We start from the raw sequence: 27,779 nt of genomic DNA, 5'->3' as shown, positions 1-27,779 counted from the left end.
TTTTTTTGTAGATTCTGTCTCACAGTTGAGGTGTACCTACGATGAAAATTACAGATCTGTCCATTCTTTGTAAGTGGGAAAACTTGAAAAATCGGCAGTGTATCTATCAAATCTCATTTATTTAATGTTAGCTATGATATTTTGTAATCATTCATGGTCCACTGTACACCTGTTGAGTGAGATAACTCAGCTGCTATAACGTGGATTTCTGTGACATTCATGATGACCTACACTAGTGGGAGAAGTACTCAGATTCTTTATTTGCAGTAAGTAACAGTAGTAATACCACAGTGTAAAAATACTTAAATGGAAAAGTGTCCTGCATTCAAAGTGCTACTTAAAGTAAAAGTGCAAAAGTATTAGCATGACCGGCGTGACCTGCCTGTCTTTCGCCTTTCTCTCCTCTGCTCTCTTGACCTGCAGGATCTGCACCGCAACTGTGTTGCATTCGGTAATTAGCGACTCGTTTGTCGGTGCGCACAGCTGGGGTGCATCCCTATGATTACCTTCCTCCTTATATATACCTCTGGCAGATGCTCCGTCTTCGCCGGAGCATTAACAGAACTTACACCAAAATACGTGTATTGATACATCATTTTGATTTCTGGCCTGACAGTTCCTGTGCTGTGGATTTCATTTTGTACGTTGGTTATGTTGTTTTGTGTTATACGTTTATAGAAGTCCACGCTGACAGTTCCTGTGCTGTGGATCTCTTTGTATGTTTTGTTTCCATAAGTTTAGTGGTGCGTAATTAGATTTCAACGCTGACAGGTCCTGTGATGTCGATTTCTTTGGTTGTTCGCCAGTCTCTTATTTTTCACCTCTCCGTCCTCATCCTCCTACTCTCCTGGTTCCTGCTGTTAGCCTGTCTACTCCCCTGGTTGTCCTGGTCTCCTCAGCCGTCCTTGCCCAGCCCTGGTTGTATGTATTCATTGACTCTGTTCCTTTTTGTGATCCCCACCAATAAACCACTTGTTTTTTACTAGCACCTGGGTCAGCACTCTTAAGTCCTTCCTTAGTTCTCCCTCACCCTCCTGGTGAGGGGGACTAAACCATAACAAATACAGTGCCTTGCGAAAGTATTCGGCCCCCTTGAACTTTGCGACCTTTTGCCACATTTCAGGCTTCAAACATAAAGATATAAAACTGTAATTTTTTGTGAAGAATCAACAACAAGTGGGACACAATCATGAAGTGGAACGAAATTTATTGGATATGTCAAACTTTTTTAACAAATAAAAAACTGAAAAATTGGGCGTGCAAAATTATTCAGCCCCCTTAAGTTAATACTTTGTAGCGCCACCTTTTGCTGCGATTACAGCTGTAAGTCACTTGGGGTATGTCTCTATCAGTTTTGCACATCGAGAGACGGAAATTTTTGCCCATTCCTCCTTGCAAAACAGCTCGAGCTCAGTGAGGTTGGATAGAGAGCGTTTGTGAACAGCAGTTTTCAGTTCTTTCCACAGATTCTCAATTGGATTCAGGTCTGGACTTTGACTTGGCCATTCTAACACCTGGATATGTTTATTTGTGAACCATTCCATTGTAGATTTTGCTTTATGTTTTGGATCATTGTCTTGTTGGAAGACAAATCTCCGTCCCAGTCTCAGGTCTGTTGCAGACTCCATCAGGTTTCCTTCCAGAATGGTCCTGTATTTGGCTCCATCCATCTTCCCATCAATTTTAACCATCTTCCCTGCCCCTGCTGAAGAAAAGCAGGCCCAAACCAGGATGCTGCCACCACCATGTTTGACAGTGGGGATGGTGTGTTCAAGGTGATGAGCTGTGTTGCTTTTACGCCAAACATAACATTTTGCATTGTTGCCAAAAAGTTCGATTTTGGTTTCATCTGACCAGAGCACCTTCTTCCACATGTTTGGTGTGTCTCCCAGGTGGCTTGTGGCAAACTTTAAACGACACTTTTTATGGATATCTTTAAGAAATGGCTTTCTTCTTGCCACTCTTCCATAAAGGCCAGATTTGTGCAGTATACGACTGATTGTTGTCCTATGGACAGAGTCTCCCACCTCAGCTGTAGATCTCTGCAGTTCATCCAGAGTGATCATGGGCCTCTTGGCTGCATCTCTGATCAGTCTTCTCCTTGTATGAGCTGAAAGTTTAGAGGGACGGCCAGGTCTTGGTAGATTTGCAGTGGTCTGATACTCCTTCCATTTCAATATTATCGCTTGCACAGTGCTCCTTGGGATGTTTAAAGCTTGGGAAATCTTTTTGTATCCAAATCCGGCTTTAAACTTCTCCACAACAGTATCTCGGACCTGCCTGGTGTGTTCCTTGTTCTTCATGATGCTCTCTGCGCTTTAAACAGACCTCTGAGACTATCACAGTGCAGGTGCATTTATACGGAGACTTGATTACACACAGGTGGATTCTATTTATCATCATTAGTCATTTAGGTCAACATTGGATCATTCAGAGATCCTCACTGAACTTCTGGAGAGAGTTTGCTGCACTGAAAGTAAAGGGGCTGAATAATTTTGCACGCCCAATTTTTCAGTTTTTTATTTGTTAAAAAAGTTTGAAATATCCAATAAATTTCGTTCCACTTCATGATTGTGTCCCACTTGTTGATTCTTCACAAAAAATTACAGTTTTATATCTTTATGTTTGAAGCCTGTAATGTGGCAAAAGGTCGCAAAGTTCAAGGGGGCCGAATACTTTCGCAAGGCACTGTATACTTAAAGTACCAAAAGTAAAGAACATTTCACATTAATGCATAGCACATTATTGGATTATAATTATTGATGCATTATTGTGAACATCCTATTTAATGTTGCAGCTGGGCAGCTTGTGAATTTCCCACATTAGCATCACTCTGCATCAATGGCAAGTAAATCTGCACATCATCAGCATAAAAATGGAAACGAATGTTATGCTTAGAAATAATTGAGCCTAATGGTAACATATATAATAAGAAAAGAATAGGCACTGTCGGACTTTCACTGTCCTGCGTGTTCTTTTATGAAGAATAATCGGAATCGAATATCAATTTTCAAACATTTATTATCATAACTAAACAGACTATCGAATAAAGCAATTTACAGAGCTCTGGGTTCCATCTCTATCTGAAGCCCTAACCTCAACAGCACAACCGTTCAATTCGTCTTCAGGACGAGAAGGAACGCCTACCCTCCTGAAACCCAGTTACTTATACAATTTGAAATGTGCAATTGTAGGCTGGTCTGGTCCTCTCGGGTTGCTCCATTGGTCCATCTATCCATCCGTCCCCCTTCTGCATCCTTCCTGCTCCAATGGGAAAAGCAGCTTCCTAAAGAGGGAGGAAATCCTACTCTGTCTAAATTCCTACACTCACCTCTTTGTTTCCAACTATATGAGGCATGGCTTTCCGTTTAGCTAATTAAACTGTCTTGCCTGTGTGTGTCTGTATACTGTCCTGCCTTTAAAGTTGTCTTCCTCTTGCTGGCTTTTAGATCTAATCTCTTGTTTATTACCCTTGCTGTCCCAATGACCCCAAATTCCCTGGCCTCTTCAGCCAGGTGGTGATAATAAATTCACTGTGGACACTCTTTGCCAAAGCTGTAAACCTCAGGAGAGTCAATGTTTTAGTGAACCAGTCCCCCTTGATGTTAAACAGTGCTCCAGTTGGCTAACACAGTAAATACTGGCCAAGAATTCAATGAACACATAGAATGATATACTCAACTAACTATGTAAACATAATTATAACATATAAGTAAGCAAACTTATGGGTGCTCTAAACTAAATCCTAACTATTCATTTTCTTAATATGATAGAATAATCATACGCACACAAAGTAAACAAACAAGTTAATCAACAACCATAGTGTCAATCTTCTACTTACTAAGTTCTTAATTCAGTCTAATATTAAACCTAATTTTAATGTATTATTTTGTTAACAATTTTACTCAACAGCAGCAGGATTGAACCTTGGGGAACACCTGACGAGAGAGGGGCTATTACAGAGGTAGAGTCATTCATCATAACTGGAAAGGTCCTATTGGTCATAAAAGAAATAAACCATTTAAGCACAGCACCACGCAAGCCGATGCAATGTTCAAGGCGGGATATGAGGACTGTATGGTCCACGGTGTCAAAGGCTCCTGTGAGATCTAAAAGCACTAAAACATCTGTGGACATCAGCATTGTCACTGTGAGAATGCTAATTAGTATTTAGCTCAGTACAAAGTCAGTTGCAGGGCAGTTGACTCATAATCTCATTTAAAAATAAAGCTACAACATATATCTGTGATTTGTTTATAAGTATTTGCAGTATATATTTATCCTATTTATACAGAGAGGCAGACTAATGCATTGTCGGTCTTGTTGTGATATCAAAATAAGAAAAATATATAGTAAACAGTATATTTACAGTAGCCTTCCCTGGTAGTCTAGTGGTTAAGGCACAGCACTTTCACTGCTGCAGCGCCCCGGGTTCGAATCAGGGTTGCGTCAGGAAGGGCATCCGGCGTAAAACACTTGCCAAATGTCAACAATCGAGTCGTCGGTGTGACGATTCGCTGTGGCGACCCCTAAACGGGAAAAAACCGAAAGTGACATTCAAACAATATATTTACAGTATACTATAAATATCATTCTACAGGAGAACTCCATTCAGCATGGACACTATGCAAAGTCCTTCTGCTTTAATATGTTTATGTCCTGACTTTAAATGGTTAAATGTGGATTTGCCTGTTTTCCAGGCCCCTGCATCAACATGTCAAAAACAAAATTGCCGTTTATCTTGATTATCAGGCTTGGTCCAGTCTTTTGAGATGTCACTGAAGCAACCAACTGAAAACGTATTAGCCTGTAGATTTTTAAAATCAATATCTAGTCAATAATCTCCTCAAACCAATTTCCACGATCTGCTGTAGAAGACAAATTATTGTGTGCTCCATTGCTTTCCAGATACAGACAACATATCCTGAACAGCCCAGCACTATATGGAGGGCACATGCAAATCAAATGAACTGCAGCTAGTCTCATTTATGTACACTATTTATTCTTGGGAAATACCCTGCAAAATGAAAAGATTGCAGTGATATGAAATGCTCCCTTGATGATAATTTACTTGGTAAATATCCCCTAATACGATTTTCAGTGCTCACTACTACCATAGTTATATTTGACAATTACATGACTGCAATCACCCAAACCTGATATACAATTAAAGTTTTCAAGCATAAAAACAATGAAGCTAAAAACAAACTGGATTCCTCATTATAGAGAGAATCCATGTGTTCAAAGTGCATTAAATTACTACTACAACAACCTCCATTTCCATCATGCTGGAACATGACCTCCCAGCTGTGATTTTATAAGCCACAGTAGAGTCACAACATAACATCACATAGAAAAAAGATGTGTTTGCTGCAGTATTCAAGAAGAAAACACAGGAATGCACTGAAGGATCCAAAAGGGCAGTTAATGAAAATAAGGGAATTTAAAAGGAGAAAAATGCAGAACGAAAAGGAGGCAACCAATAGCAAAAAAAAAAAAAAAAAAAACAGAAAATCTGCTACACACACTTTCCTGTGTGGTATTTTAACAGCCTCTCAGCCCAGGATAATTAATGTGAATCATGGTGCTTTGTGAAACTGCTCACTTCAATTGGCACTGCAGTAAAAAACAGCTTCTCCTTGAATTAAAAGCAATTTAGGTTGAGTTAATTGAAGTTATACCTTTATTTCCTCTGCAACTAATTAAACTCAGTTCTTTAACTTTTTATTGCATTATAATGAAAAATATTTATATGTTACCAGTGTTGCACATTGCACATTTGATGACAGTAATCTGGTTGGCTTAATCTGGTTTTAGTTTTAAGGTGCAAATATTTAAAATCATTACATTTATGATTGGTGTTATGATATACTAAATGATAATTTAAAAAAAGCTGCCTTATGTAAACTGCAGTCACTTGATGAGTCAAGAGGTTCTTTTAATGATGTTATAACAGCAGCCCTGCAATAGTAGATGATATCAGCCTTTCCTCCCCCTCTCTGCCTCCTTTCTTATTTAGAAAGGATTTGTTAAGATTTGTTTAGCTTCAGCTAACTCATTGAATTGCCAAATATAGTCCTCTTCAAAGTTCACAACACAGTTAGCTATTCATAGGACGTAGTTTTAAAGTGGATTGAATATTTATTTTGTTTTACTTCTTATGCAACAGGGCATACAGAAAAGGAAAAGCTGGGCACTTTAGGGATAAGGATGGTGGGGAAGGATTTTTGAAGGTATTCTGGGCATTGTCTTTTTACCCTTATTAACTCTGAAAAACTGTTGGCATTTGAGAACATTTTTTATGCTTTTTGATTTCCAGCTGAAGTAAGACTTGTACTGAGGCCACACATAAAGGCCCAACTGCTTTAGTTAGGTTTTCTATCTCTGTCAAGCTTTCTGTTCTTGTACAGCACAGTTTACAATATAAAGGTGGCAGATTTGCCATAAAAGTTCTTGGTAATATTGGAAACAACAGATCCTTCATTAAGACAGTTGTACACAAAGTGAGACTTTCAATTTCTACCACGCCATCATCTTTTCTGCCAACTGCAATGAACTATGGCTGGCAGATTTTAAAACCTAACATAATTCCATCCAGCTCACTTTTAAGTGAAAATCTTGTAAAAAGAGTCATAAATGTGCACTTGATGGCTACATATAGTAATGGAGGAATTACTGATTAGGGCCCCTGAGCCAGAGCTGCTGTTTGAAGTGACAATTAAACATTTCTTATTAGAAAGCCAATCAAATGACTTGCAAAAGACACAAAACAACAACAAATACTGTAGATGCAGAGTGACTGCAATGCGATTGCAATGTGTAATTAGGGTGGTTAAGCTATTTCCCAACTGTAGCTGTTGAAACATAATGGTACATGTGCATTTGAAAGACATACTGTATATGTTTTCATAGATGTGTGTTTTTTTGCCAGTTTCAAAGTGTCTGAGCTGAACTGAAAGTAGTGACAGAAGGCAGAGCAGAGCATTGTGGGTAGGCCTCCATAGGGCTCTTCCATTTGGCAGCTCAATTTCATTGTCAACTTTCCATCTACTACCTGGAGATGGTAAAAAATGGGTTATTGGAGATTGACAGGCAAATGAAACTGTGTTTTGTGTGTGTGTGTGTGTGTGTGTGTGTGTGTGTGTGTGTGTGTGTGTGTGTGTGTGTGTGGGCGCTTTGCTTCAGTCCAGTGTTCCACACTAACATATTCAGCTCTGCTAGGTTTATTATACAGAGAGCTTAGCAGTGAAAAAAGGGCCACACTTCATATCTGATGAGCAGAGGTTTAGTGCTAGATGTTGATTGTTTTATTACAGGTGAATGGAGAAAGATGCAGATGCAGCAATGTAGCCTGAGCCAGGATTTCAACTTATGCATTAGCAAGCCAGACAGGATTTCCTCCTATTAGTCCTAGTTTCCACACTTTTTCTACCTCTTGTCCCACAGACACAGAGCAGTGATTTATTGTAATTTTATCTTATTTGAATATATATATAGATGTATGATGAATGCAGTGGTCAAATTTTTTCATAATGTGTCCACAAAATTATACAAATCTTTTAATAAAATGGCCTCAACATGAATCATACAGTTAACAAAATGATGATTTTTTTTTTAATCAACAAGTATTTTAATCTAAGGCACAATATTTTCCTAAACCTAACCACATGGTTTTTGTGTGAAAACATAACTATATTGTTTTTGTGTACTCATGTATGTAGGCTAATGCTTTTCTGTAATGAAAACCTCAAGTATGAGATGTAAAAGGTACTTGACAAAACACCAGTGTTTGAGGCCCTGGGAATGAAAACGTGTTGTGATTCCACACCTCTGAATTCTAGCTGTTATCATCAGCTAAGCCAAAGTCTATTGATTACTCTTCAGCATAACTGTAATTTAATCTCAATTTAAAGGTTTGCTATAGCTTTGCATCAATCCATCCATCATCTATACCGCTTATCCTGAAGAGGGTCACAGGGGGCTGGAGCCAATCCCAGCTGACACTGGGCAAGTGGTGGGGTACACCTTGAATAGGTTGCCGGGCTATCACAGGGCTGACACTTTGAGACAAACAACCACACACACCCACACTCACTCCTACAGGCAATTTAGAGTCAGCAGTCAACCTAAACTGCATGTCTTTGGACTGTGAGAGGAAGCTGGAGTACCCAAAGAGAACCCATGCCGGTATACATGCAAACTCCACACAGAAAGACATCTGGTCAGCCGAGGCTGGTGCATGAAAGGGAGGAGGTGATGGTGTTGAAAACATAGACTGTGTTGAGGACAAGAACTAAACCCTGGATCTCCAGCTGCAGTTATCAGAAAACAAGACAGAACTGTCTGGTTTGGGATGAGCATTTAAATTGTTTTGGTATTCAAAGAGTGCTAAATCTCTCTGTATACATCTTTTCAATCACTGAAGTTCAGATTCAGCGCTCTTGCTGCTGTGGCCTGGGCTTGATTCAGGGTTGCATCAGGAAGGGCATCTGGTGTAAAACGTGCCAAATTTCAACATGTGAATCCTCAGTGTGATGATTCACTGTGGTGACTCCTAACAGGAACAGTCAAAATTGACAGACAGATTAAAACTCAAATTGTTTTTCATGTGGAAAAATGAGACACACATTGTACTTTGTTTAGCTAACTTTGGTTATGTTGCTTATTGACTTTATTCCCAGCCAGGGGCATTGCTGTTGCACAGTGGTTCCATTGCCACGGAGACGAATCATTCCAAGTACTCCACAACAGCACAATGGGGGATTTGAATGTAATATCATGCTTCACGCATAACATAGAGAAAACAATAATAATTTGACCAATATCAATAATAAAGCACCAGAAAAATGTTTGTTATATTTAAGGCAACAATTTGTCATTGTTTTTAACTTTTCATTCATTAATACTGACAAGCATCACATTTTGACACTGGCAGGGGTGGCCAAACAAATTCTGGGGGTGGCCACCCCTGTCCACCCTCTGGCTCCACCCATGCTTACAAACACACATGCATGTAGTCAAAGTCAAAGTCAAAGTGTTTATTTGTCATATGCACAGTACGGAAACGCGTTTCCCTGTACAGTGAAATTCTTACTTTGCCGTCCACATGAATGCCACAAAATACAAATATATACAAAGTATAAAGTAGATAAATAAGTAACACAAAATCTAAGGCACTTTAAAGCAGAAAAGGAAAGGGATATAATAAAAATGTATAAGAATATGTTAAGAGAATGTATGCTAAATGGGAGCTGTATCTGCAATAGTCAACAGTGAATGTGCAATTATGCATGTGCAAACTGAGAATGTAAACAGTACAGGTCATCAGTGCATCATAACATAACGTATTTCCTGGTAATAAACTCCTGTCAGCTGTTTAGGAGTCTGATGGCAGAGGGAAAGAAAGAGTTCTTTAGTCTAGAAGTCCTGCATTTCACACTTATGAGCACCTGACCAGAGGGCAGGGGTTTGAACGGTCCGTGCTGGGGGTGAGTGGGGTCCTTGAGGATGGAGGCGGCTTTCCTACGCACCCTGCGGTGGTAAATGCTTTGCAGAGAGGACAGAGGAGTCCTGGTGATCTTCTCCGCAGTCTTTACCACTCTCTGCAGGCGCTTGCGGTCCATAACAGTAGTGCTGCCATACACGCAAGGTAGTGCTGCCATACCAGACAGTGATGTAGCTGGTCAAGATGCTCTCAATGATGCAGTTGTAGAAGTTGCAAAGGATCCTAGGTGACATGCCAAACCTCCTCAGCCTCCTCAGGAAGTACAACCGCTGTTGAGCCTTCTTGACCAGGTGTGGGGTGTTATGCGTCCAGGTGAGGTCCTCACTGATGTGGACGCCAAAGTATTTGAAGCTGCTCTCTCAAAACACTTCATAATGATTGGGGTGAGTGCCACTGGCCTGTAGTCATTCAGGCAGGTGACCGGGCTCTTCTTGGGAAGGGGGACGATGGTTGTGGTCTTAAAGCAGGAGGGAACGATGCACTGGCTGAGGTAAAGGTTGAAGATGGAGGCGAGAACATCAGCCAGTTCGTGAGGGGAGGTTCTCAGAGACCACCCAGGGATGTTGTCTGGTCCTTCTGCTTTGTGGGGGTCGATCTTCCTCATGACTGTGTGTATCTGGCCTGGTGAGACAGTTAGTGGAGGGGAGGTGGGGGGTTGGGTGGTGTGTGTGTACCTCCTCTCTGTGCTGTGGCTAGAGGTCTCAAATCGAGTGTAGAAGGTGTTGAGGTCACCCGGCAGGCTGTCTGTGGAGCTGATGACACTGGTGGTGGTCCTGTAGTCTGGATGTGCTGCAGGCCTTGCCACATCCATCCGGAGTCAGCAGTAGAATAGAAGCTGTTCAGCTTCTCTCTATACTGCCTCTTGGCTGCTGTGATGGCTTTCCTCAGTCTGTACTTTGCAGCTTTGTACTCCATCTTACCTGATCTGAATGCAAGAGAGCAAGCACGCAGCATGTGGCGTACCTGACTGTTTATCCAGGACTTCTGGTTGAGAAACCTCCTGACTTGTCTGAAGTGGGGGTGGGGTGCAGCCCTGTATGCACCATGTATGTTACTGTAAACATGATCCAGTATGTTCTTATCCCGGGTGGGAATGTCCGCATGTTGGTAATATTTGCGGAATACAGTCTGTAGATTGCACTGATTAAAGTCGCCTGTAGCGATAAACAGCATCGGGATGAGCTGTCTCTAACGCGTTGATGACATCATGGAATTTGCTGCGAGCCGCCATGGAATTAGCTCTTGGGGCTATATACTGTATACTCCAGCCAAAAACACACTTATTTACAGCTGTGTTGTTATCCTGGCTCCTATCTCACCCAGTTTGTTTTCCAGAAACAGCACGTTAGCTAGCAAGAGGCTGGGTAACGGTGGTCGGCTAGCGCAAGCTTTTAGCGTAGCATTGAGCCCTTCCCCTCTTGCCACGCTTGTGTCTCCATCTCCGGATTGCTGTCCTGGGGTCAGCCTGCTCACCTGAGGTCGGTGCTTCGGAGCATCTACACCAGTATGTTAGGTTGATATCAGCCAGTGAGTGTTTCTTTCCCTTAATATGTTGCGGTTGAGGAGTGCTACTGTCTATTCTAAACCCTTATAGCATTTTAAGACTGTATTATTTCACCTGTTACCCCATTGATACTAACAGTAACTAATGGTGTTACTAATTGGTGTCCATTCATTTTAACACAATATGACAATCATTTAAAACTTTCCTGACTTGTGTAATCAATCAACTGTAGATAATATTGTTTCAGCCAAAAAGAAACTCAACCGTTTTAGACATAAATGTCAGTTTATTTGCCATGGGGAGTAGGCCACCTTTCAGGTTGTGAAAACAGTCTTCTCTAGCTCAAGAGTATTTTTGCCAAGTCTGACAGTGTAATCTACACTGAAATTGTCAGGTTTGTTTCGGTTTAGTGACTTCAAGTTTATAACAGAAAGGCTGTGTTGCACAATGGGGATTTTAGACCTTGACTCACTCTAGAGAGTAAAAGTCACAGTATCACAGCCTCTACTGCACTGATTGTTTACATTTATTTTTTTTTTGTGAGTCCCCTAATTTAATGGAAGTGCAACACTGATAGAATACTCCTTTAAAGTGCATTAGCTCAAAAAAATGATGAAATGTTGAGTCATCATTGTGATGGAATACATGACATTTTCAAGTCAGGTCAAATAATTTTAATACCATTTGAAAATAAATGAAGATCTGTTTTGAACTGGATCAAGCATGCAGCCAGCCATCCCTTTAGTGTCTATGCTGCTTAGGCTGTAAAGCAGTGGTTTCCAACCTTTGTTCCTCAGAGCCCCCCATTACTTGTATTTAAGAAAAGCTGGTGGTCCCTTGAGGGGCACACAAACCATGGAACCATGGCCAATCCCAACTGACACTGGGTGAGAAGCAGGGTACATCCTGGACAGGTTGACACAAATGGTAGACTGGTTGTCTCCTAATCAAAAGGTTTGTTGTTCAGTTCAGTTCATTCTACATGTCAGAGTGTCCTTAAAGAGCCCATGGCATGCTCTTCCTTGATTTCTGACTTATCTACAATGTTACAATGGTGAATTATCATCTTAGACATGACCTAAAGCAACAGAAAATGAGGTGTATATATGTTCTAGTACTTCTGTGCAGAAGCAACTTGGTTTATACAAGTCTGGCAAACTCTTGCCAGTGAGACTTTTTTTCCACCAGTATAAAGTCTTATGTGATACTGTATTTTACAGATTTCCTTGAATGGTCATATTCTCCAGGCAGTTGCGTGTTCATGTGAAATTGCATTAAATCCACTGGTGCCACTCTAAAAGTGGAATTTTTTTGACTGCATGCGGTTTGGTGGATATATTTTCTCCCCTGCTGCACTGTGACCAGACGATGTGGAGAAAAATACAGGACCTAAGGTTACTGTATGTCCAAGAATGTTCCTGTACAGGGATTTGTTGTTTTACCTTACTGGGTCTAACCTACAAGCAGCCGGCCAGTGAAGCACCCTGGGGTGGTGAATGATCAGCTCATCAACACTGGAGCACTGTTTGTATTGACTCTTTGAGGTTGGTGTGTATGTTGCACATGATGTGTTGTGGGTTGGCAAGAGGATACTAACAATCCATGATGTTATTGTTGGAGCTATGCTACCTGTTGGAGTTTCTACTATGGGAATGTATATAGTCATGTGGGGGAAGATGAGGCAAACACAGGTTGGATTTACTGACCTTGGAGCTACTTGAAAGGGAGTGATGTTTCCACTATGGTAAGTTTATGAAACACTACACATGTTGCATGTCTGTTAATGTGTTCTGTTTCTGTAGAGAATTGTTGTAAGGTTGGAGAAGTTACTATGTCTGCAATACGCCAGTTATAATATGGGGTTCCTCAATCACCCGCTTTGTTTAGAGTGTTACAAATCTCTTTTCATTGGTACATATACCATTATTTACCTATCTATGGAGGAGAAATTGACTGAATTGTATACTATTTTGTCTTTATATTGTTATTAGTTCTTTCTTCTTTTATTGTATATGCACTACCTTTTTCTGTTGTTTTTTTTCTCACAATTTTATTTCTGTAATGCTATTTTATTTTTTACATGCTTGAAATAAACTAAACTAAACTTAAAAAAAAAAATTCAAATTAATTAATGCTGTTGAGGGTCATCGTGTTGTCCACTTTCAGACTCTGGCTCAAACATGTCAGGTAGGATTTGAGGTACTGTCACTGTCAAAAATGTAGCTTATTTGTCAATGTTTTTTAATGCATTGTCCTGGGCTCCTGGCCAGTCTTGTATTGAAAAGTGTTCCCCCGTCAAGATGTGCTTCCCCTGTTCAAAATTCGGTGTCATGTTGCGACCCCCTCAGTGGTTGTGGTTACGACAATGTTAGGATTCAGGCTAGGGGAAAAGCATCTCGGTGGGGAAACATATTTCGACACAGGTTTTATCTTTCTGAAATAATTACAGACTATTTGGAGTTATGATGGGTGCAAAGCAAATCTAGAGGTACGCAAGATTAAACATTAAATGGCTGGAAATGAGCATGCCATGGGCTCTTTAAGCAAGACACCGAACCCCAAGTTGCTCCTGGTGATATCACTGGTGTGTGAGTGTATGTGAATGGGTGAATGGGCAAATAGTGTGAAAGTGCTTTGTGTATGCTGCAGTGCATATAAAAGCACTATACGTATAAGTATAAGCCCATTTACCACCTATGGCTAGTTTTGAATCACCAGTTAAACAAACCCACACAGGCATGCAGAGAACATGCAGACTCTACACAAAAAAGCCCTGGGCAGCTGTGAGGTGCCAACACAAGAGGCTTTTTGCTGTGAGGCGACAGTGCTGCAACATGCATACAGTATACAGTATGAAAACTGATTAAACAGTCATGGTCAAAATTTTTGGTGCCCCTGCAGATAATGCACTACTTCTCCCAAAAAAATTAATGCAGTCCCATATTCTTTGGAGAAAAAAGCCAAATCTGATACATTCCACACAGAACACCAAAAATGGCCTCTACAGAATTATTGACACCCCCAGCTTAATATTTGGTAGCACACCCTTTGGACAAAATAACTGAAATTAGTCATAGCCATCAGTGAGTTTCTTCCACCTCTACTGGAGTTTTGGACCACTCTTCTTTTGCCAGCTGCTCCAGGTCTCTCAGATTTAAAGGGTTCCTATTCCAAACTCTTGTTTTGAGATCTCTCCACAGGTGCTCTATGGGATTTAGATCTGGGGTCATTGCTGGCCACTTCATAACTCTCCAGCTCATTGTCTGAAACCATTTCTGGTGCTTATGAAGTGGGCTTTGGGTCGTTGTCCTACTGTAAGACCTATGACCTCTGACGAAGACCAAACTTTCTGACACTGGGCCCTACATTGTGCCCCAGAATTCATTAGTAGTCTTCAGATTTCATAAAGCCATACACAGTCAAGACATCCAGTGTCTGAAGCAGCAAAGCAACCCCAAAACATCAGTAAACCTCCATTGTGTTTGACCATAGGGACAATGTTCTTTTCCTCATTTCATTTTCTGAAAACAGCAGAATGATGTGCTCAACCAAAAAGCTCTATTTTAGTCTTATCTGTTCACAGGACATTCTACCAGAAGGATTGTGGATTCCTCATGTACGTTTTGGCAAACTCCAATCTGGCCTTTTTATGTCTCTGTGTCAGCAGTGGGCCCCCCTGGGTTTCCTACCCTTGTCATTCAGATTGTGATGGATAGTGTGAGCTGACACTGTTGCACCCTGTGCCTGTAGGTCAGCTTGAATTTGTTTGGAAGCTGATCGAGGTTTTTTATCCACCACTGGAACAATCCTTCGTTGCAGTATGTCTATTTTTCTCTTTCGTCCACATCCAGAGAGATTAGCCACAGCGCCATGAGCTGTAAACGTCTCGACAATGTTGTGCACAGTGGACATAGGAACAACCAGATCTCTGGAGATGGACTTGTAGCCTTGAGATTGTCCAGGCTTTTCCACTATGGTGGTTCTTAAATCCTCACACTTCTTTGCTCATCTTTCTTTTCTCCATGCTCGTTGTGGTCCACACGACACAAATGTTGAGTCAACTTTTCTCCATTTTAACTGGTTCCAAGTGTGATTTCTATGTTGCCAGCACCTGATGATTGCTACAGGTGAGTTTCATTATAAATCAAAGGAGCGTCACATGCTTGAAATACAATTATTTCTAATGATTTTGAAAAGGTGTCAATAATTTTGTCCAGTCCATTTTTGGAGTTCTGTGTAAAATGTGTCAGATTTTTTGTGTTGTTGCAATGCAAACAAAAGAAATAAACATGAAAATACCAAATAATTTGTGATTGCAACAGTTTTCTGGCAGAAGTGGTGTGTTATCTGACAGAAATGCAGGGGTGCCAATATTCTTGACTATGACTGTATAATCGCTGGGGACTCTGTTTTCACAGGCTGAGCAGTACTGAGCAGCACAACAATACATTTAAAACTGATTACTGGTGTAGACTATTGTGTATCAATACTATATCAGCCTCCCAAAATTTAAATAGTCTCATCCCAAAGATACAGAATACTGTAGACACACACACACACACACACAGAGCTCCTAGTTTTTGTCACTTTTTAGGTCCTTACAGATTTACATTACTTATTACATTACTTAAATTAAACATGACTTTCCAGGAGACTGACCCTAACCTTAGCCATAACTGCCACTTGCCTAAGCCTAACCTTTGCACTCAACTTAACCAAAACCAACACTTTCTCTACATGTACATTTATACTGCGTTTTTTCATAAAATTCAATGAAAAATGTCCATGTGGTCCCCACAAGTGATGCCGGTCCTCACGAAGCTATTGTGTTCTCAGGTTTTCTGTCCTTACAAGTACAGAAAAACAAGGCCACACACACATATTCAGAGATGCTGTTTATTTAGATCCTGTTCTCTGAAGTTCAACCTGCCTGAAACTGATCTGTCTAATGCTCAGCCATTGGCTCACTTATCTCTATGATTAAACCTGCGCTCAGTCTGTCTGCAGCCATGTAAACTGAGCCAGTCCAATTTGAATAAAGAAATGACTGGAGGCTGGAGCTTTGCATGCTGCATGTATTTGCTGGGATGTCGTGATTGGTTTAGTTAGTGAAGTTCAGAGAGTGGGGAAGCTGAAGATTCAAGAAAAGGGAAGGCAAAAAACTAAGACAAAGAAATTAGATAGTGTAGACAAGGGCTGACTACATTTTCCATACATCTTCTAGGTGCATCTGTTGGGAAGCCATGGGTTTGAATTCCGAGCCAGATTGCATCTGGGTAAGAGATGGAATTGCTTTTTTATAGGTTTGTTTGGATTTACTTAGCTATGTACCTTTGCAACTTAATCTAAAACTAGAATTACTACTTCAAAACTGCGTGCTGCAACCAGCCAGACAAATTCATGTGTATGGGACAGAAGTGAGTTTACTGACCTTAACCGTTGACCACCAAAATATAATAAATTCATCCTTGAGTCCAACTGGACATAATTTCCTTGTGTTTCTGAGATATTGTGTTCACAAGAATGAGATGAACATGAGGTGACATTGATATTTGACCACCAAAATCTAATCGGTTTATCCTTGAGTCCATATGATCATTTGTGCCAAATTTGAAGAAATTCCCTCAGTGCATTCGAGACGTATCGTGTTCGCAAGAATGGTACGGACGGACAAGCCCAAAACATTATGCCTCAATGCCCCTGGCTACCGGTGAGGAGTCATAAAAATTTGAAATTACAAAAGGAAAATGAAAATTGACATTCAGTTTTATTATAAAGTAGGAAAGTGCTACAAATAAATATAATTTTTACTGTCTTCTTGGTGGCTTGTTAATTAACTACATAAGCTGGCGAATTACCTGTAACATGCTAATAATAATAATATGCTTGGGGCATATCAATTTTTTGTAGCCCCAAATCACAGCTTTGTCTCAAAAGACTTCACAATCAGCATATGTTGCCCTCTATCCTCCTCAATTTGGATAAGGAATAACTTAAATTAGGAGGAATCTCAGTTATGCCTGCTAGCTCTAGCCAGCTACCATAGCACACCAACAAAAACAGAAGAAGAATATGGAAGAATAGAAGAATAATAATATTCAGTTTCAACTCTACTGTAAGATACAGGTTCTAGGCAGGTTTAGTGTTATAATTAAATGCTTTTAAAAATATTTATTTATTTCCTTTTGAGAAGGTACTTGGCTACTGTAGCTGGCAAGCTAACTGATAACATCTCACATAATGTGAGACATGAAGCATTTTTCCATATCAATACCTTGAAGTCCAAACTCCCGAGGACAAGAGGATGCAGTACTCTCAATGTGCAATTCGAACATCAGCATCCTTGCTGAAAGACTGCTCTGCTCTGCACAAGATGTAGCTGCCTACTAATTATAATTATGCAAAATTTGCAACAGCTTTAAGCCTGGCTCATACCCTGATAGCTGGCACGCAGTGCTTTCTAGGATACTTGACTGCCCAAAATCCCCTCAAGTAACCTACCAAGGCATCTTCGATAAAATGGATGGAGCAAGAATCCTTCTGGTTTTTTGATGTGTACTTGGCTGGATGCAGACTTTGAACTGGAACAGTACTTTGGCTGTGACTGATGATGTTCCACAAGAACACAAGTACAGAGAAGTACATACTGTATATTGGAAAATGTCTGTGCTATTGACACACACCCAGCTAGACTCCACAGGACAATAAGCAACAAGGTTGTTTTATAAAAGTGGATAGGGCAACACAGCTAATATGAAAGCTTTCATGACATTTCATTTATATATTTTTATGATTGCATTTTGGACTTCTTTGGACCCTGAATTTTCTGGTACATTAGCACTGGCAGGACTGCTTGCTCTTGGTCACTTTCTTATGTCCAGGTTCATGAAAGTTGAACCACTTTGTGTTAACTTGCTGCCTTTTATGACAATTTTATTTTATGAACTGATTTCACATTTATATTCAGCTATATTTTGTTCTAAATGTTGGTCTAGAAATTCTCCATTTGTGCAAGTAATGGCATATAATATCTGAAAAAAGTTATGACATGCCATTGCTCTGTGTAACTAATGTGTTTTTTGCCCCAATACACTCCTTATCTTGTGTTTCAGCCCATAGAATATCACTGAGGCAGAACATACAGTGTGTGCATGTGTGTGTGTGCAGGCATGTGGATATGGTCTGTGAGTGTGTGTAGGCGTGTGTGTTTGTGTGTTGGAATGAGTCTGCTGTTTCTAGTGTATGAGTGCACTCGCTCCCCTTCCACCTTCTGTCTCTACTACCCCCCCATCCCTCCTTGCTTTTCAGTGATGGTGGATGGGGGAAGGAGGGAGGGATTGAGGGTGGGCACAGATGGTCCGGTCAGAAAGAAAGAGAGGGAGAGAGGTAGAGCGAGAGAGGTAGAGGTTCACTGGCGAGCGGCAGGCTTTTTTGGCAGGGTCGACCTGTGGGAGGGCCCATTGTGATGCAACGTTGCATAAATAATGCCACGGGGCTTCTAAATGCGCCGTTGCTATGGTGACCTTTGTGTCTCAGTGAGCACTGTGTGTGTGTGTGCGTGTGTGTTTCATGGCCCCTGAAGAGGGAAACACAAAGAGAGAGAGAAACAGAGAGAGGAGCAGAGCAGCCAGCTCAAGTGACACTTGTTGTCTCTCTCACCCTCTATGTCTTTCTTTCTGTCTCTCTATCATTTGCTGTGGTCAAACCCAGGACAGATGAGTGTTTGTAGGAGGGAAAAGGAGTGCTGTTGTGACCAGAGTGGAGCAAAAAAAAGCAAGATACTTTGTGATTTTGTGTCTTTCTGTGAAGTATGGTCCATGTGAAGGTATGTTTATTGAGATTTCATTCCTCTCTGTCATTTTTCCTTTTCTTATTTGTTTCCCTCCCAGTAATAACAGAATACATTCCATCATGGTCTGCCTCTTCCTCTGCAGTAACAGGTGTCTGCCTGTCAGCTCTGAATTGGAAGGAGCAGAAACCGTAGGGGGAAAAAAGGAGGGAGCAGTCGCTTTTGTTTGGCTGTTTTCAAGAAGCCTTACAACCAAATTCTCACGGCTCACCATCCAGCTAGTTAGTCAGCCCGCTTAGCCTCTCAGCCTCAGAGAAAGAAAGAACACAAGCTTTTCATCTTTTCCTGTATCTGCTGTGGAGATGTTGCCTTGAAGTAGGTTGTTTTTTTTTTTCTGTTTTCCTTGTTACATCAGCTGATGAGGGAGTTTAGATGGATTTGACTGCAAAAAGTCAGATCACAGGAAAAAGCATGCAGTTTTTCTTGCATGCAGTGGTGCTTTGAGATGTAAATAAATGTGTACACTGCTTCTTAACTGTAGTTCTTGTAGTTCTAGCTTTTGTAGCAAGATGACTGGTTTGTGTTTGCATCAGAGGATTACAGCTTTTATTTTCAAATTATCCTTTAAGTGATGGGATAATATACTGTACAATAAAATCATTCATATCTCTAAAAATGCTAACTGTGATAACTGATCTCAGGCCAGTTCTTTACTTGGGTTTTAATTTTGTCCATTTAAAAATGACTTATAAATTCAGAAAACACAGAGAACTCAGCACAGGTGATATTTTCTGTCAAGCAGCTATATTTTGATCTGCAGTGCAGTGTAAATACATCCATGTATCATTATTCTGTAGCTGAAGAATCTGCATGTTGCTCTCCCTGTTTAACAGTATGTTGAGAAACTTCACAACACTGTGTGTGTGTAAAACAGTGACAACATTTTCCACTCAGCAGCTATTCAGAGGTTAGATTTAATATTTTACAGCAGAACATATGTGACATTTGGCAGCTGTTAGTAGGTCTATATATCCACTATGACACAGCAGCTACTTTATATGTGGAAGTTAGACATTCTCATGTGAATCTGCAGAAACTTATTTATGTATGTATGTGTTTGTTTCTGAGCATGTACATATGCCAACGTGTGCAGGTGTCAAATGTAACCCAGAAGCGTGTGTGTGTGCCTGCATGTGTGTTCAATCACCATTAATAAATTAGAAGATGGTGCAGTACAGTGAAATTTGCAGCATGATTTGTTAAATTATTATTATATTAATGATTCATCATTCTCAAATTTTATCATTATAATTGAAAGCTGCGAGCTGTCTCAGGCAACCGTGCCCACGGAGCAGCACTCTGCTCTCTGTTACAACTCTCTAACAAAATGATCATTTTGTAATCGCTATAAATAGCATTAATGTTCTTTCTAACTCGGATATGATACTGTGTTTTAAGGTCATTTCAAATGTTAAAACTATCATAAGGTTAGTTTTTTTCTCTGACCATGTCTGTGCAAATAGGTCAGTCTAACTTTGTAGAGCCTGCATGGTGTCAAATGTTAGACATTCAACAGGCTATTTTCTTGCACAGATACTGTTTGAGCATAACTTAGTTCATTTGGTTTATCAAATGGTAGTGTTTTACTTCTTTTAGAATAATGACAGACGACAGACACTATAAAATATATAATTATAATGCTTGTATTATATGTGTGCTTGTGGCATTTGTGTCATAATCTATTTGACCATCAAACCAAAGAAAATATTTACTGTAAGCTAACAGTCCATTTACCAACAGTTATGAATTTTAAACTTTTAAACATTTTAGGTGGACTATCTTTTGAAATAGCTTTTCTATCTTCAGATGCTGCCTGGAGAACACAGATTGAATTGATTACCTATTCTAACATGATTTATTATAATTCCATCCTGTTAATTATCTGGAAACCTGCTAGAAAATGAGCAGAAAACCAATGTAAGATTTAATCATGATTTTAGAATCAGTGCTCTAGTGTATAGACATGTCCACTATTTTGAAACAATACACAATCTAGTATTGTTTGTTTGTTTGTTTGTTGTTTTAATAAATAGGTAAAATCACTTACAATATGCTTCATCAGCTATAATGATCGCAACACCCAAACCAGTTTTTATAATCAGCTGTTTGTTTGTACGTGTGTCTGCTAATTAGTGACTATGCATCACACATCGGCCAGCATAAATTAAGCAAAAAGACCATGGGGCTCATGCAAGAACCACTCACCCAAACAGGTTTTGTTCTTAAATGGCACGCACAAATGATTACCGACAGCCTGACTTGAGCTCTGTGGCGTACTTTGTACTTCCAACAGACAGTGGATAACAGTGTAAAGGCACCGAATAGGCTAATGACCAAATCTTGTGAAAGCACATCTCTTGTAGCATTTATCAAGCTGAAAGAGGACATTTACAGGTTTGGTTTGTGTCGTGAACAGGGTTTGGTGAATTAGGCAGTTATAGAAATGAGCGTCAGAGCCCTCCTGACGCCAGAGGAAAGTAACAAGCCAGGCAGTTGATTTTCATGGGTGAGATCAGATAATCTATGTTAATGTTTCTAATTATTTAATTAATAAACAACTAAGAAGAATAGTCTACATATTTATGTATATACTGTATGTATTTACTTATTATGGGCTTACAGTACTAAGAGTAATTCTAATTCATGATTCAAGTCGATTTAAATAGTTGTGAACCGATGCACTGGCAAAAGTATGTTTGTTCCAGAGACCAGTCAAACTAGAAAACTGAAAAAACCTTAGAACAAAATCAACTGGACTTAGATTTCTAGATTGAAGAAATCTAAGTCCAGTTGATTTTTTCTAAGGTTTTTTCAGTTTACTATGACCCGGATGACTGAGAATCAGCACAGACAGTCAAACTAGAAAACTCTCCAGGACTACCTGTTGAGATATGGCCAATCCAAGGTCATGTGGAATTACACTGCCTAATTCTGCAAGATCTGGGTTGGGTCCAGCCCTTCGTTGTGGTGGAGGAGAGGGGAATGTGGGAGCCAATGTACAATTGTGGCTGCATTTGTCTGCGCTGTGGTTGCTAGCCTTGTCCCTTTACATTAGAATACAAAACTGCTGTCTGTAGCTGAATCTTATAGTGTAGCTCTATCTGCTGAATGACCACCCTCAATAAGTGACCTTTTCTTGTTATTGAACCACTTTTTTATGTCCATTTCCACAGAGAACGACAATTGCTAATTCTTAAATCAAGCTAGCTAGATGCTGGCTGAAGTGAATAATCACACTGACTTTTACAAATAAATTTCTAAACTCTCGAGAACTGCACACCCGTCACAAAGTTACACAGAACTCAAAACCAGTTTATAAAATTGTCAGCAGAACACACACTTTGACCATAAATAGGAATTTCCCCATTGTGGGATCAATAAAGTCCTACCTACCTACCCAGAGCCAGGATTTTTTTTAAAAGTTAGGATAAAAAAAAACAACTAACATCTGAGATAACCTCAGGATTTATAATAATAGAACACATCACAACCAAATGAATAAATGATTCTAATATTATGTTGATTTCTCCTGGGAAGGCCCATTGACTGTAAAAACAATGCACATCGTGACAAATCAATCACCCCCTGGTGGCTGGGTGCAGTATAGGTCATAAATCCCACCTCCTTCATGTTAGTAGATGGGACATGAGTGACTCCTGCAGCCCACCCATAATGCCAGAACTGCCTCACAGAAAAAAAAAATTAATAAAGATTTAGTATGTCCACCTGCTTATATGCACATTTTCAATTTGCGCATAAGTGCTGTACATTCAACAACTTTCTTTCTTTCTTATTCAACAACTCAGTAAATTAAATAGAAAATTACCTTTTGGAATTATTATTTATACATTGAGATAGGTATCTAGAATACGATTTGGCTAATAGATTTTTGAAGAATGTGTGCTGACATCCAGCTAGATAGTGATTGTTTCTGCAGGTGGTCCTACAGTGCAGCTTATGTATTTAACTAGTATTATGGGATTGACAACATCCTCCTTTAATATCAGTCCCCACATGGTAACAGCAAATCCATACACTTTGAGTGGAAAGATGATTTGTCAGGCAAAGTTTAGAGTGATGCTTACTGTACATGTGAACCAGACACATCACAATATGTCAAAAAATATCAAAATTCTTGATTCCAAAACTCTGAAACTTCATCTGTTCCATGAAATTCCTAATGACAGATGAATAAATGTGTGTTTGCTTGTGATGACATGTCAAACTCTTTTCAGTGAATAGCTGGCAGTGTGATACTGGCAGATGCATATCTGGCCTGTTTTCCCACTGCAGACCACACAGTCCATTTCACAACAATTAAAAATTTGTCAGTGACAACAGAGCCAAAATAATGTTCAAGAAGACTGTAAATGTGTCAGTAAATACATACGTTGTTTTGACTCTCCCTTTCCCTCTCCCTCTCTCGCTTTCTCTCCAGGAGTTGCAGTTTGAACGTCTGACCCGTGAGCTGGAAGCCGAACGACAGATTGTTGCCAGTCAGCTGGAGAGATGCAAACTTGGCTCTGAGACTGGAAGCATGACTAGCATTAGGTGGGTTTGCGAGTGTTTGTGTCACACACCCACAGGACGCTCTCCTGTACTTTAGCTGTGTGCCAGTTGTGCTGCTGCTGTTGACTGGCTTTACTTTGTCACATTAGAGATACAATACACACCTTGATTTGTATTCAAAATTGCAAAATTTATCTCTCTGGATTGAACAGTTCAAAAACGCTGTTGTGATTTTGTTTTGTTTTTTTGCTTTTGAAGTCAGCATGAATGATGTTCTTACATTAGACTGTCTTTCTTCTCTTCTGTCCACATGCTTACTGTACTTCTTTACAATAACCCATATCAGAATGAACGAGATAAATATATGGACGACATAAACAAGTATGACTGCTTTTCCTTTTGTGCACTGAGACGTTGCCTTGAGGATTCTGAAGTGCTATAATGCAATCAAACACTGCATAATCAAAGGTGTTCTGTGTAGCCTTTTATCAGCAATAAGTAGTAATACATCAAAGGTAATATACAGTATAACATATTTTTTTTTATACATCAAAGGGAATATATTGCATATTTCTTTTATACATCAAAGGGAATATATTACATATTTCTTTTTACTGCTCATAAAAGTAATAATTTACAATAATTCTTTCTAAGGCAGTAACTAGTTACTTTTTGAGTTACTTTTGTGTAACTCTCACAAAGCATCCCCATAAACTAAGATCTAATATATAGTAAAACCAGCCCACACTTCCACTTGGTCAGAATGGGGCTAGTGAGCTTTCTGAAAGCCTGGGAAGCACGGATGATACTGGCCTCACATACTCAGCTACAAGTCGCCTTAGCTCTATCAGTGACACCGTTTACCATGACGACGAGGGTGCAGCTCTAAATTCCACTGCTTTCATGTAGACATTTGCATTTCTCTATAGCTGCCTAACATCCAAGTCCGACTTGGTTACTGTAATATGTGAGTGGACCTTCTCTAAGTGCTTCTTCAAATGGGATGTGATATTTTATACAAAGGTTTTTGTCCTTTTTAGCAACAAGATGAAACTACTAACAAAATTTTCTCTTGAAAGATGTGTGTGCACTGTTTTTCAGAGACGTGGGTGTGCTAAACACTGGCCACTGAAAATGGATGAGATGTTTGAGGAGATTTGGTTTGTCCTGAATACATCAACTGTTGTTAGCTGCAAAGACTAAGTTACTAAATGCCTGGCTTTTTGCTAGCTAAATGTTCCCCTATATTTACCAGGCAGCTGTGAATTTTCTGTCTGTTGTTTACTCCTGAGTAGACGGTGCACAGTAAAATTACAAGTCATAAAAGCAAAACAATGAACTGAAAGACACTAAAATATTTTTAGTCCTGAGTGGAACCACAGAGATTATTTATAACTCTGTGGATTTATCCATTACCCTTTAACATTACATACAGTCATTTCATTACTTGCATTATTAAAATATTAACCAAGCTATCCTATTATGAAATAGGCAAGTTAGTGAATAGGCTTGCGACCATGCAATACAATGGATGGTCATATGTGAATATGAAAATAAGCCATTGCAAATAGTTTTGCCTTTAACTAATATTGTTCAATGTTCAGTCTGTGGTTTTGTTTTACCATTCTATGTAGAAATAAACAGGTTTTTACTTATTGAGATTTTACACTTTTTACACATTTAAATCATTTTTACTTTAAGTGACTGTATTCTAGGCAGTGGTGGAAAATAACTGTACAGTACCTGAGTACATTTATTCAGGTACTGACTGTACTTATGTACAAATTTGAGGTATCTGTACGTTACTTGAGTATTTTCATTTTCTGTGACCTCATACTTTGACTTCATTGCATTTTAGTGGCAAATATTGTACTTTGTACTCCATTACATTTATTTTACAACTTTAGTTACTAGTTACTTTTCATACCCAAATTAAGTAACATTTTGAATGCAGGACTTTTAGTTGTAACAGAGTATTTTTACACTGTTGCACTGCTACTTTTACTTAAGTAAAGGATCTGAGTACTTCTTCCATCACTGATTGCAAGAATATACAATATATTAGGTGCTATTTGCTCTTACTAATCCTCTTCTTGCTTTTCAAAATAATGCAAAATGGCAACAGAGAAGTGAAGAGAATACAAGCAGTTCATAATCACTAAAATGAATGTTTTCCTTTCTGTCCAGTGTCATTTTTTGAAAAGTACAATAAGGAAGGTAACTTGAGACCTCTAAACAAGCTAAGTGTATGTGCACGCTGTGCCTCAAGAAAGAATCTAGATCTGAATCTATTCAATGCACATTAACGATATGTACCTTCAAGCTCAGAGATGCATAAGGAATGGATTCCTTTGCTGTGAAAGGATTTGCACTTGAAAGACATCAAATGTCAGACCGACACCTTGAGTCTAGATTTATTTAGTTATTATGCAGCCTGACTAATGGTCATTTTTATATAAATAATGAATGCTTCAAATTTGACTTTTATATAACCCGAATTAGTGTCATAAGTAAAAATTTGTTTTTGCACTTTTAGACACTCCTCACAAATTTAGAACACATTTTATTTTTATGCAGCAATACAGAACAAAATGGCTCTCTTTTGCAGCACAATTGTGCCAACTCTGTCAGTATTACTCTTCAGGCTGATCAAAGCAGCTTTTAGTTGTTTAAATGAATTCTGGCACAGGTCTCATGGCACAGAAGCAAATCCTCATCTTTTCTAACATAATGTGTTATTTATTGTCTAGTAAAAACAGCAATTGCTTCTCACAAAGACTCCAATCACATGCTGCTGTCACAGGAGTGTATTGTTCTGTTCAGGGCCTTTTTTTTGTTGTAAAGATAGGAGGTAAACTGTCCACAATGTGGCAAGACTGACATATTATCTGCTGCTGATTAAGTTTGGCCCAAAGCTTCGTCTCTGCTTCGGGCCCAAAGAACATAATCTACACACATTCATTCCATACCAGTACCAGTGTGAAGGCAGGACTCCTTACTCAATAGTGGTAATGCACTTAGACTAGCTTCTCTGGACAATGTAACACAATTAAAACCTGTGTCTCCATTTCTCTCTCTCACTCTTTCTCTCATACACACACTCTCTCACAATCCATCATCTTTTCTCCTCTTTCATTTCACTAAGCGAGTGGGGATTCCATCCATTTCAAACTAATTACTCATCTGCCGCCGTTGTAATTCTCATTTCAGTTTGAGGGGAGGACCAACAAAGAGCATGAACATGGACAACATCTGATTCATTCACGAGTCTAATTAACCAGTGCTTGCATTTAGCTTTTCAACTACACCGCTCTGGTGAGCAGCCCTGTTTAAAACAAAAGCAAGATGGGAGATGGAAGAGGTGTTTAATCCAAACAAACACGTCTTCCAGTTCACCATCCAGCTGCATACAAATGAAAAAAGCTGCCTTCTTGCAAATGTGATTAGATGGGGTTTTATTTAGTGAGGAGCAGTGCGTGTTGTGGATTACACTGTCCTCCATTGCTTTTTATCAGTCACTTACTTTATTTGTAATTACCAAATGGACAAATGCATTGGCAAAAATCAAGTCCATCAAGACAATATGCTGGAGGTTTGTAGTGTGGGATTTATTATTCGGTTACCTCTGGGAAATTAGTATTGTTACTGTTCTGAATAGTTTCATTCATTACTGCTTGTCCTGGTGAAGGCCCAGTATTAATCAGCAGCTACAATACATTTGTCTTGGTAGCATTCATGGTGAGACTTATTGACACTGTGCACAGCAAATTAAGCTAAGGACTTGAATATCCAGAAACTTTGTGGAAGAAAAATTAATTTCAAATTGTTGTAGTTTTGGGCATTTGTCATTGTGATACATAATGTATCTTGGCTGTAGAAAATGAATACCTTTTTTGAAACTTTTTGTTTGGCATGTTTGCTTCTATTATTTCATGTTTTTGTTTAACAAAGAGAAAATAAGTATGTTAGCGTGTCCCAGGCACAATTTGGCTATTACAGTAGTTTGGTTTCTTCAGGAAGGTATGTTTTGATGATTTTACTTAAATCTTTTTCTTAGTTAGGCTCACCATCCATACGGTCTAGTAACAGTTAGGTCTTTTAACACTAGGCCACTTGTGTCATCCAGGTTAACATTACTACTGAAAAACCATGAAAAATATCTTGATACAAAGTTTGCTTAGCTGTTTTTGGTCTTGAACAAAGATGCTTTGAAGAAACTGAGCCTGTTATGAAGGGTTTTATTTTGTCAGACAACTTTTTAATTATTTCTTCTCAATTATCCAAAGTTCATTAGATGGCCCAATAAATGTATAATATGGAGAATATAAATCTTGCATTATTTGTATCTGAATAAAGATGTCACTATTACACTAGCTGTACTGTACTAGTTCTTCTTTGAAAACTCCTTCACA

At 39.3% G+C, this 27,779-nt stretch overlaps 1 protein-coding gene across 8 annotated transcripts in view; it reads left to right on the top strand.

Moving 5' to 3' along the window:
* ctnnd2b (catenin (cadherin-associated protein), delta 2b) overlaps positions 1 to 27,779 on the top strand; it is a 231,061-nt gene that overhangs the window by 44,085 nt on the left and 159,197 nt on the right. For 6 of the 8 annotated variants that reach the window (XM_020604514.1, XM_020604508.1, XM_020604511.1 and 3 more), the window contains exon 3: positions 23,297 to 23,409. In XM_020604514.1, the coding sequence (XP_020460170.1) occupies positions 23,297 to 23,409 (113 nt within the window). Of the gene's footprint in view, positions 1 to 18,649; positions 18,835 to 19,102; positions 19,174 to 23,296; positions 23,410 to 27,779 lie in introns of those variants that run through there. The other 2 variants (XM_020604512.1, XM_020604513.1) reach the window with 2 other exon arrangements.

This window comes from Monopterus albus, unplaced genomic scaffold (assembly GCF_001952655.1).
Source record: "Monopterus albus unplaced genomic scaffold, M_albus_1.0 scaffold66.1, whole genome shotgun sequence".
Taxonomy (NCBI): Eukaryota; Metazoa; Chordata; class Actinopteri; order Synbranchiformes; family Synbranchidae; genus Monopterus; species Monopterus albus.
This window is presented reverse-complemented; position numbering and strand designations above follow the sequence as displayed.